Source organism: Carex rostrata, chromosome 23 (assembly GCF_964058835.1).
Source record: "Carex rostrata chromosome 23, lpCarRost1.2, whole genome shotgun sequence".
NCBI classification, from domain to species: domain Eukaryota; kingdom Viridiplantae; phylum Streptophyta; class Magnoliopsida; order Poales; family Cyperaceae; genus Carex; species Carex rostrata.
The window spans coordinates 158,692-171,057 of NC_135940.1; the positions used below are offsets into that span (position 1 = coordinate 158,692).

General features: G+C 35.6%; 1 protein-coding gene and 1 pseudogene across 2 annotated transcripts; both read right to left on the reverse strand.

Moving 5' to 3' along the window:
• Nucleotides 1-5,667: 5,667 nt before the first annotated feature.
• LOC144575113 (NDR1/HIN1-like protein 13 pseudogene) lies at nt 5,668-6,801 on the reverse strand (annotated as a pseudogene). The gene has a single exon (XR_013518358.1). The product of XR_013518358.1 is annotated as an NDR1/HIN1-like protein 13 pseudogene (transcript).
• Nucleotides 6,802-9,095: 2,294 nt separating this feature from the next.
• On the reverse strand, nt 9,096-12,122 carry LOC144575138 (uncharacterized). Its single transcript, XM_078325258.1, has 6 exons — nt 11,858-12,122; nt 11,374-11,570; nt 10,819-10,899; nt 10,218-10,451; nt 9,862-9,939; nt 9,096-9,639 (listed from the first exon to the last, which is right to left on the reverse strand). Exons 1-6 carry the CDS (start codon nt 11,970-11,972, stop codon nt 9,406-9,408), a joined length of 939 nt encoding a protein of 312 aa, XP_078181384.1. The 5' UTR covers nt 11,973-12,122; the 3' UTR covers nt 9,096-9,405.
• Between the last annotated feature and the right edge of the window lie 244 nt (nt 12,123-12,366).

Genomic DNA, 12,366 nt, shown 5'->3' on the forward strand with positions numbered 1-12,366 from the left:
TTGTTTTTGTGATGATCGGTATTTTAATTGTAATGGTATGCAAGTACCGTTGATGTTTGAATGTTAGACTTTTAGGGTAACTTGGGGGAGCTTTAGAAATCTATGAAAACCCTTGGATGTTTAATTTTCAGAGATCTTTATGTCATATTTATATATTGATTGGATATCTAAAATGATCAGTGGACTTGATCTTTATGTCATATTTATATATAGACACTTTGCTATAAAAATAGACACTTTGGAATCACTGTATTTCTAAAATGATAATTCCTCCAGGAGAATAACTGCATTTCTGTTTTTATCTACAGCTCATGTAATTTGTCAGATCGCATAGCATAGTTATTTTGTGATATGTATTTTCTCCCTTTATAAACAATGAAACAGAGACTTGATTTTCTATTAAAAAAATGAGACATTCAGACAATATGCTTTCTTCTCCTCTATGTCGATAATAATCAAAGAAATGCATCAATCAAAACCGTAGTAAAAAAAAGGGAAAATTAGCGCAAACCAACTCTGAACTGGAAATGAACTTGAAACCAACTCTGCACTGGAAATTCAAACATATTGCTTGCATCTAGCGCCATATATGCACAAAAAAACTAAAAGCATTTGACAGAAATAATTTGACAGAAAGTTTTCCTTAGATAAATGATAAAGCAAAAACAACAAAGAAACCTAAAAAAAAACAGCTGGAATGTGCGATAGCAGCTGGAAAGTGGAATGTGCGAAGAGAGGAGAAATTTGGGGTTAGGCGAAGAGAAGGAAAGTGGAATGTGCGATAGCAGCTGGAAGGGATTAGCAATAGATCGGCCAGACATCCAGCCTCCTCCGACGGAAGGGAAGGGAAGGGAAGGGTTAGGCGAAGGGAGGGTGAAAGAGAGAAAGAGGCGAAATGTTACTGGAGTCTAATTTTATCTGTTGTTCTTGAAGAGTAAAATGGAAAATATGAAAATACGTCTTTTATACAACACTTTTCAGAATTATTTTAATCAAATAAGTATATTAGATGTATAAATGTGGCAAATTGGTAAATTTGATAATTTTAGAGTGGCAAATAAGAAATTTTGAGTTTTGGGGTGGCAATTTGGTATTTTCTAAGTTTTGGGGTGGCATGGAGGAAATTTTTCCTTATTATTATTATTTTTTACAGTATAGATTTTATTGTTTTTGAGCTTGTGTTTGAAGAGTAATAGTCTAATGGATTTGAGTTTTTTTTTTCATAATACTGTATATTTTTTCTTCTTCTTCTTCTTCTTCCTAATAACTAATAAGTGTACGTACCGGTATTCCATGCATTCCGGTAACCAGCAGGGGGAATTGGGATTTCCAAAAGGCATTGGATCGAATATATATATATATATATATATATATATAGAGAGAGAGAGAGAGAGAGAGATGGGCTATGGTGCATTGCAATGCATAGGCCATGGTGTGCATTGGACCATAAATCACCGATTAAAAGTCCAAATGACCGATTCAAACCGTTCATCTTGTTCTCCATATTAATATGTGCTTGGAGACCAAATTTTACATTTTTTTGGAATTTTTTTACTATTTATTAAGCCACTTTGAAAATCGTTGATCCAACGATGACTGTTTGGAACAGTAAAATCAGAAGCCACCGTTGGATCAGCGATTTTCAAAGTGGCTTAATAAATAGTAAAAAAATTCCAAAAAATGTAAAATTTGGTCTCCAAGGACATATTAATATGGAGAACAAGATGAACGGTTTGGATCGGTCATTTGGACTTTGAATCGGTAATTTATGGTCCAATGCACACCATGGCCTATGCATTGCAATGCACCATAGCCCATCTCTATATATATATATATATATATATTCCGGTAACTAGCAGGGGGAATTGGGATTTCCAAAACGCATTGGATCGAATATATATATAGAGAGGTAGGCTAATATACAATCGATAGTTCCTGAGGTCCCGTACAATCAAGTCATTTTCTGATTTTTAAAGTCCAAATGATCGATCCAAACCGTTTATCTTGTTCTCCATATTAATATGTGTTTGGAGACCAAATTTTACATTTTTCTGATTTTTTTTACTATTTATTAAGCCACTTTGAAAACCGCTGATCCAACGGTGACTTAACAAAACAGTAAAACCAGAAGCTACCGTTGGATCAGCGATTTTCAAAGTATAAATAGTAAAAAAATTCAAAAAAATGTAAAATTTGGTCTCCAAGCACATATTAATATGGAGAACAAGATGAACGGTTTGGATCGATCATTTGGACTTTAAAAATTGGAAAATGACTTGGTTGTACGGGACCTCAGGAACAATCGATTGTATATTAGCCTACCTCTATATATATATATATATATATATATGTTTGTTGTCCGGTCTAAATTAAATCTAAATCGTCTGATTAAAATTCTTATTGAGATTCATCTAAATATGTACGTACGTACTACTTTCAACTATATATCACGTGAATCTAATCCATTTGTTTTGTTTGAAATTAATCAGATCATTTAGCTAGCTAGATTGGAACTTGGAACCCCTCTTCTACCTGTCTCATGCATGCTTTTAAATTATTAAATGCGGCCTCCCTTCATAGAAAAATTCAACATGAAAAACATGGCGAACAAGTCAAGCACTACGATTTGATTTTTATAATCAGTGATATATATTAATTTTACCAAATCAAAAGAGCAAAACCTAGCTATATATGACTGCGAAAAATAATAATTTTAACATATATATATAGAACAATACCACAAAAGTTATTGAGTTGAGTCCCACAAAACCACAATAATAGCAAAACATATTAATTAAAAGAAAACCTAAGATCAAGAATAATGAACTATAAGGGCCTGTTCGGATGCTCGGGTTTAAAACGGGATGGGATTTGATGGGGATGGGAACTCACTTTTAAAAAGGTGGAAACCCACGGGTATGGGTATGCATAGGATTAATTATGGGAATGTATTAAATTGAGTGTTCGGTTGTACCGTGGAATTAGTTATGGAAAATTCTATTTTTCTTTCTAAAATATTTGATATTATATAATTTTCTTTATTAATAGTTTCAGCTTGGGTGGAGGGTGGTACTTGAGCTTGAGTAGAGAAATGGTCAAATGTTTGTGTCCCAAGAAAATCATCATCAAACTCAAAATCATTTAAACCTCCTGGAGCAGGGATTGTGGGACTAGGAGAATTCATTTCAGCTTGATTCTCAGGATTTGCAAAATAATTACTGCCACGACGACGCGAACCATTCGCAATACATCCTGAAAGTTTTATATCAAATGCTAAACTACTTAAAGCAAAACATGTAATATATAAACAATAAATGTTTAACATTAATATATTGAAAAAGACCTCATACCAGAATACAAGCTGTGCAAGTCATCGTAGTATGGAAAAGGTTTATTATACCACCTTTTAGCCTCTTTGTCTATTTGCAAAATAGGAGCCCACACTTCTTCAGGAGCATCAACCATTTTTCTCGTAGGATCCCATCCAAAACCGCTTAGATCTCTCAATCGGTTTATGGTTTTGTATGCCTTCTTTAGCGTACGTTCTTGTTCTTTAAGTTGCTTCAACGAGAAATTTGAATCTACAAACTTTGCTTTGAACCTTCGTGTCATTTCATTCCATGCGACACTACTCCATCACCATATATTTGCATATCGGTACGAACTGGTACATACCAAATTTTTTCTTAATTACCAAAGCTCAATCATACAATAGTTAGGTGAAAATTACATAAAGTTTTACCTATATATTGTTGGTCTCATTCTATCATACAAGTTAATTTGAGAGCAACATTGACTTAATTTCATAATAAGTTGCTATTTCACAACATTTAAGTCAAATACAGATTGTATAACGAATATGTGGTTTTAGTGAAATGATATTCATACAAGTACTCAAGTTAAATTTTTTTTTTTTTTGGAGGAACTTGGTTCAATCACAACAGCCAGCATAATTCTCAACAACATAATAACATTCTTACGATTTGATTAATTTCAATCACAACAGCCAACAGAAAAAAAAAAAAAAAAAACCAAAAGGGAAATAAAATTAAAATATTCTAACCTACCAATACCAACACTTCTAACTTGCCGGTACCAATACTAATTTTTAGCAAAATTGGTATAGACTGAAAATAAACATACTGCACAGTTTGCCCTTTTTGCTTCACTGCATCCATATTGTATGAAAAGGAAACAAAATGAAATAAAGATGTTAAAGTATTTACCTGCTAAAGCCAGAAAAGAACAAGACACACAGCCAGCCAAGCACAGAGAAACAACAACAAGGCTGGTACCAACACAGGTACCAGCATCAAGTCATAAGAAAAGAAAAGATGAAAAAGGGCAGCACAACCAGCACAGAAGCAACAAAAGGCTGGTACTAGTAAAGCCAGCACCACAGGCAAGACAACAACCCAACATACCAGCACAAGGCCAGTACCAAAAACAAGAGAACAAAGACGGCTTTTAAATATCAAGCTAATATATTATCCATAAATCTCACGCCATTGAAAAAATTAAGTGGATTTGAATTGAAATAATGTCACCTACCTTTCTTTTTATAATACTATTTTTACCTCTCTTAATCTTATTGTTTACTAAAAAAAACAATTAGAAGAGACTCAAGCAGCAAAGCCAGAACAACGAAGAAGCTCAAGGAGCTAGGGTTAACGATAGATGAAATCAATGAACATTTGTACCTTCTCTAGTCATGATCGAAGCCAAATCGGTGCTAGCAGCTCTTCCCGTCGAGTTTCTTGCGCATCCACTTCTTTCTCCTCTGCTCCCGCTCTCGCTCGAGTTTCCCGCGCACAATTCTTTCTCCCGCGAAACTGAGATTGAGAAAAAACGATTAGGAGAGAGAAATAGTAGTAGCCAGCGCACGATTTGGGAAAATAAAAATTCAGTCGGACTCAATTTTTTTTTTCCCACCAATTTACGTTGTTTGGGGAGAAGGATGGGAAGAAAGAAAGGAACTCGTTGGGAAGAAACTGAGCATCCGAACGGGTCTGGAATTTAGAAATGAAATTAGCGTGAAACCCATCGGTTCCCATTTTGAACCCGAGCATCCGAACAGGCCCTAATAATTTAAAACAATAATACAAAAAAGTTGTTGTCAACAACTACTCAACGCCTGCAACTGCAAGGGAATGAATGAATCAAGTTTAATTACACGATCGAATTGGCTGTGTAATTAATATAATGATTAAACAAAGGAATTATATTATTCCTGGAGTAAGTTTTTGAACTTATTATATATTAATTAATATAATGATTAAACAAAGGAATTATATTATTCCTGGAGTAAGTTTTTGAACTTATTATATATTAATTAATAATGATTAAACAAAGGAATTATATTATTCCTGGAGTAAGTTTTTGAACTTATTATTAATTATGTACATCTATATATAGAAGACAATCCTTTTTCTTTTGTTGAATTCATATTACTTTTTCCTGTATACAATGACTGAACAACCAAAAAAGGGGCTAAGGATTTTAATAGAGCAGTTTTGGCTTCATGCAGCGCACTAACTATAGAATCAAAATAGTACTGTGCATATCGCTCATGCGCTCAATGAAGTTAAAACTGCTCTGTTGAGATCTTTACCATAAAAATTAAAAAAGGTCAATAGATTAAAAAGTAAGAAGGAAACTGTAGAAATCTAGATCCAAAAATGCCAAATTATCTATTAACACACTTGTTACACTACACATTATAAAAATAGCAAGTTATTGATCTATGAACAGCTGAGACAAAAAATATTTCTACCTGCAAAAATACAGAACAAAAAAAAAAAAGAGAGAGAGAGAGAGATAGATAACAAGGAACAATTATCACAATTCACCAATCACCAGAAATAATGCGATTTAGCACTGCAATCCTTCTTCAAAACCGACATCTCGCCCGTAATCCTGTCGACGGTGATGTCGCACTTGACCTTGGCCGTAATCTTCCATGAAGTAATGAAGCTGTACTTTACCTTAACTGGCACTTTTGCGTGCATCGTAAGAGGCACCGATTTGTTTTTCTGATCATTCACCAAGGCATTACGGGTACTGGCCGTCATCAGAATACCCGACCCGGTCATCTGCAATTGCACCTCTGTAATGTTTCTCGGCCCCTGACGAAACTTCGGCCAATCACCGCTACTTAGTTTAGTGTCCTGAAAGTATAATTCCACTGTGCCGCCGCTCTGGTAAAGGATTGAAAGGCGTTTATTGTTGTTATCCGCCTGGACGGTTACTTGGACGATTGGGGAGAGAGCAGCAGAGGCTGATGTCAGCACAGGATCAAGACCGGTCATATTGACAGCCGTGAGAGAGTAGGACGGGGCCTTGGGGCGAACGACGAGGTACAAAATACCGGCAGCAGCTCCGACAGCTATGATGAGGAGTACAAGGGAAGCGATTGCGGAGCAGCAGCAGCGGCGCATTAGGCGGCGGCGGGCGGGGCGGCGGGCGTAGACCTTGGCGCGGTGTGCGTGCTCGGGCGGAGGCTGGCGGAGGATTTGCTCCTTTGGGATTTGGATTACGTAGGTCTCGTTGGGAAGCTGTAACATGTCCCGGGAAAGAAAGGGGGAGGTATCATCTGATGCTGATGCTGATCCGGTGTCGGATTTGTTGTCGGGCTGAGGGAATGTGAATGATGGGGGGTTTTCCAATGGATGGACACGGCCGCCCGGTGTCAAGGCCATGTCGTCTCTCTTTTTGTTCTTGTTAATTAATTAATTAGTTGTTGGTGGAGACTGGAGAATCTGAATCTGAATGGCAGTGTTTATTAGTTGTAATTGAGGCCTGACTCCTGACTCCTGAGGGGTTTAAGTTTTGGAGGGAAATAGCTACAAGTCTGCCGTGTGCGGGTCCAAGCCACGCGGGTTGGACTTTTTATCTTCTCGTATGTGGAAAAAGTGCTCACGTCGTCGTCTACAATTATATGAAATTTCACTACTCTGCAATTTAAGTAAGTAGGAACAATTTTATCGAATTTTGTACAATTGTAGATGTAAGTCTTCAGGGATAACAAAAGAAGCGGTCAGACTACCTACGCCTCAAAAATCAAAATCAATATCAATATCAAGACAATTTAAATTGACGTTAAATTAATACGATTTAATGTGATTTTAAAATGATTAATTGTATTTGTAGGCCGAAATAGACAGATTTCTTATCTGGCTGCACCCGGCGCACCATTCCAAGTCATAGATGAGAATGATGAATCATAATTTACAATTAACTAACAAGCAATACTAATACGCTAATTGTTAAGAACTAAGAAGGGTTCTTTCTTCAATTGAAACCTGTTACGTCACCATGTACATTATTATATTATAGACTCCAGTTCAATGCGAATCCAATGGATCTTAGAGTTGGATGACGGATACAAAGTAATGCATGTTATAACAAGTCATAACATCATGTCATACTCATAAAACGTATGAGGCACCGCATCATTTTATTTTTATACAATGCCTGGTTTCCCCTGTCAAGGACAGGGACCCACCATACAGTTGAATTTAGACAAATAAATTAACTGAGACGTGATTCAAATTTGAAACGCCTGTAGTATGTATATATTACCTGCGGGCTGGGCCTGGGATAATAAAATATTCAAAAGGAAATTAAGTTACAGTTTGCAAATTGCAAATTGCAATGACAGTTGTCTTTTTGCGAGCTTGACGTGCTTGGTATGGCTAACGACGACTACTTCCCTCAAAAACCCTACATTCTTTTTTTTCTTTTTTTTTTTTGTTCACCCAACCAATTAATTGTGAATTGTCACTTGTCGGAAATCATTGTCAATTTAATTCAAGACCAATTGTTTATCAAAGAATTTTCTTCTTCTCAGTAAAAGCAAGCATGTAGGCTTTGTCAAACAAAATTGCACCAATGGATTTAGAATTGGTCAATTATAAGAAACAGTTCAATTGATTTAGATGCTGTGATCGCCTGGATTTAAACCCTCGCCTGGGTCAATTAATTATAAGAAACAGTTCAATTGATTTATAAGAAACAGTTCAATTGATTATAAGAAACAGTTCAATGGATTTAGAATTGGTCAATTATAAGCAAGCATGTAGGCTTTGTCAAACAAAATTGCACCAATGGATTTAAACCCTCGCCTGGGTCGCTTTCTTTAGGCTGTGATCGGAACCAACAATTTTTCAAGTTCAATTGATTTAGATGCTCAACCAAAAAATGAAGACATCTAGCCAGCACTTTATTGAGGATTAATGCCTATGCCATCTATAATGAAAAATAATAAGAGAAATACGTCCAATCACATATTTAGAAATCCTAAAATAATATCTAAAATATTTCATTAATTGTGTTTCTGTGCATAATAGATAATTGAGCTGAGGTTTACTCAAAAATAACACACGATCTTCAACTGAGACAATCAGGAAAACTCTTAGAATAAACACATCAATTCTCAGATCAAAGATTGAAAAAATTTAATGTTTCTAAAATTATATTGAGGTATAACAAAACAGTGCATAACTAAAAATTTGCATTTGAAACTGATTCTGGTGCAATAATAAAGAAGCATTGGTGCAGTACCTAAAACCCTATTTAAGCAAATATACCATTTGTTATAATAGCACATTACAATCCTACTGTTTGATGAAATTAATCCAAAGCAAATCAATTAAGTTGAAACACTAAATTTGCAATTTTTAGGGTATCGCTGGAACTAAAAATGGTGCCGCTCTTTATGAAATGAATTCTCACCAAATCTCATTACTTTTCGCGAGAATTTTTTGGAACCGAAATTTCCTACCAAATCGCGTCAAACAAATTCATTTCCTATTTCTAGTTGCTATCCGATCAGAGAATTTGAAATTTTGTCAATTCCATTTCTCGTTTTGAGAGGGAATTTGAGGTTTCGATCACACCCTAGTCTGTAGAGCAAGTTGTACAGTGGATAATTAATTGCCAACCGAACTTTAATTTTTATTTATAAATGTATCAAATGTAAAAGATCAAATTTAAACTAAGCAACAAAGTTCAGGACCCATTACAGACTTTTTCTAGATATCCTTAACTATAGAATGCAAGTTGACAATTTCTCAAGTAAATCAAGACCTCAGATATCATTTTTGAAATTTTGAACCACAATTATGCTATCACATCAGATATCTTTGAAATTTTCAACCACAATTATGCTATCACATCAATTCCCGTCGGGGGGCAAAAACTAACGGTAAGAAATAAGGCAAAACAAAGAGAGGGTACAAGTACCGTGTGAACTTCTGGTACAGCCAGTATCATACTGTATCCGGTGAAGAACTCTCTATTCAAGCAAGGCAACATTAGATAAACTAAAAATTAACTTTTCAACAAAACAGGGCATAAAACATCTAATATACACAAAGAGTGACATGTAACTGCACTGCCAAGCAGTTAGGCTTTGCGCGCTCTGGGTCTTAATCTTTGAGAAGGCTCCAGTGTGTCGGCCGGTTCAGGTTTGCATGGCATGCGCCTTTTTCTCTGACTCTGACTTTGCACCGGGCCTGAGTCACACTCCTCGGTTTTTGTGCTTCTGAGATGCCTTGGAGCAGGGCTAGCAGATGTAATTTGGCTTTCATCAGGTGACAAAGGCCACTCAGTCCCACAACCTGGACAAGCTCTTGAGCCCTGTTTGATGCATTCAAGCGTACTTATAATAAGATTAAGGTGATTTTGTGTTGTTAAATTAAAAAAATGTTCTATTAATATCTGGTAATCCAGCTTTAAAATGGGTGACTGGGGGTAAAAAGAAGGATCAAGCACAAAAATAGTTATAGCCAATTTGAGGGATAAAAGTACAATCTGGCAATATGATTTTGGTACAAAAAATTAGAATGAAAAAACGGGTACCGTTTTATTAGAAATTTTCTTTTGCAGACAATAATCATGTATTCTGACGAGACAACCTTCCTTTGGACAAACAGAGGCCTGTAAAATAAAAGAGGAAAAAGAAGTATGAAACGAAAAATGAAAGATCTCAACTGTTAAACCTGAATGAATTCTGAATTTCTGATGCATATTTAGTTGAGTTAATACTTAATAGAGAGACTCATTCACTTAAAAGATCAGGTGCAGTTAAGTTATATTCACTTGGCCATACCTTGGTTTTAGCAGCTTGCTGATGTTTTCAATATTAGAGTTAAGGTTTTCACGCAAATATGACAAAAAATCAATAAACACATAGCAGATTAGCTAAAACAGCGTACCTTCACACCAGCCTCATTGCACACATCACAAGAAGGAACCTCGTTGGTACGGAACCAGCCTCTGAGGTCAAAAAAGGATCTGATGCCGAGGCCGATCTGGTCAGAGGAAGTCTGACAAAGCCACTTGTCCTTTATTAATTCTTGTAATGTTTTTTCCTTCTGAGACATGTTGAAGAGTTTAAAGGCAGTGGGGAGTTTTGCTCCACACTCTTGTGAAGCCTGACTCAGTACGATCTGAAATAAGACCCCATTAACATTTTTTCTGTTAGAAAATAAGCTTCAAGGTGCTGTCAGCTTCAAGGTGCTGTCAACAAAAAGTGACCCCAAATAGTCCTTATACAATCAAATTAAATAACTCTACTCAAATTACTTCAAGGTGCTGTCAGCTTGTGACGATGAAAACTAAATAAGGATTACATTACCAGATATCCTTTCCTGCTTGAAACTATCTGGAAATGATAAAAGAAACAAAATGTACCAAATATAACATCCTTGGCATAAGTAAATAAGGGGTGTTTCATGACCTGTGCTTACTATAGAACATAAAGAGGGGTAGGTAAAATATTTAAAGGCCTGAAATGGTACCGAGTTTACATAGTACCTGATTCTCAAGACGGACATTAAGGGCATCTATATTAGAGATGGTTCCGTCTGTTCCACCATCATTATTTATTGCTTCAATCTATGACAATAAATGGCATAGCAGAAATTTCTTCGTCAATTTATACCATATACAATTCCATCAGGAAGTTTTTTTCTCCCAAAATATACATAATAATTTTACAATATTCGCAAAACAAGCAGACAATTTTGATCTGTACAATAATGTTCAGCACATTTGAATTCTATTAAAACAAACGACAGTACAAAAAATGACCCAATTTCCCTGACTTTCTATGTTATTTACCATTTTTTTGCTCTTAGTACGATCTGAAAATTAACATGACTCAATCTCTGTTCAATTCATGCTTTGGAAAAAAAAAATGCAAGGTAATTCCAAATTGGGAAAAAGATTGTCAATATTTAGTTAATTGTACTATTTTCTCATATCACACTTAACTAACAGTCAGTTATTCTTGCACCTTTTTAAAAAAAAAAAAAAACTCCAAGCTGCAGAAAAGAAACCCCACAATGCTGTAAATAGTAAATTGCATACCACACCCTTGTAGAAGGCGATTTGAGGAGCCAAATACTTGGTGCCGAGTTGTGATTGCTCATCAGCCACATTATTGACCACACCATAATACACATGTCCATCATACTGATTTCTACATGCTCTCAGCTCAAATTGCACATAGGCCAGTGCATCGTTTATCTTGAGAAGAGCTTGATTAAATATATCCTTGTACTTGACTGTTATTGAAAATGCAAAGTTGAAATCGTAGTGGTAATTTACAATTGTATCCACTTGATAATGTTTATTTTGTATTTGGCACATGAGAGATCTGATTATAATTATATCATTAAACCCAGCCCACCCAAGAAAGAAAAGACAAGAAATAAAATTTTGGATGATTTGCAAACCGGCATCCTAATCAAACAAGAAAAATGGAATTTAGATTAGCAATATAAGAAAAATGAAAAGTTTTGAGAAAAGTGTTTCTGAAACAGAAAAAATGGAAAAGAAGAAAAGTAAGTACCTGGATTTTTTCCGCTAACGCCGATGAAAATGTGATGGAAGTCGTCCTCCTTCAAGGGGCCACGAGACAACAGCACTTGTATTAGCGTGTGGTACCTCCATGTAAGATTACTCATTGCCTCCTCTCCTCCTAATCAAGTTGAGAGAGAGAGAGAGAGGGGGCCAACGGGGAAGACAAGCAAGTGCTCTGACGATTCCTATCTGATCTTTCTTTCTATGTCGTGTCGGAAGAGAACAAATTGGGAATGGAAATTTTTTTTTTTTTTTTTTTTTTCTCTTGGCTTGGGAAAATGGAGAGTGCGGTTAAAAGGCTGTCTGTCGCTCCATTTTCCCAATTTCATTTTTGTTGACTTCTGAGGTAACAAAATATTGGGTAAATTTCGCTGGAGGTCACTTAACTTTGTTATTTGTTACGAATTGATCACTCAATTTTGATTTGTCCCTTTTAAGTTACTAAACTTTGTTATTTGTCTCAATCAAGTCTTTCTATACTTTTCCATCCAAAAATTT

Bases quoted from the DNA above. Each gene is read 5' to 3' on its own strand.
- LOC144575138 (XM_078325258.1), bottom strand. From the start codon at position 11,972: ATGAGTAATCTTACATGGAGGTACCACACGCTAATACAAGTGCTGTTG. The intron at 9,940-10,217 runs GTACGCTGTTTT...TTTATTTTACAG, and splicing joins GCAATGAGGCTGGTGTGAAG to GCCTCTGTTTGTCCAAAGGA. The intron at 9,640-9,861 runs GTACCCGTTTTT...TGCATCAAACAG, and splicing joins AGAAAATTTCTAATAAAACG to GGCTCAAGAGCTTGTCCAGG.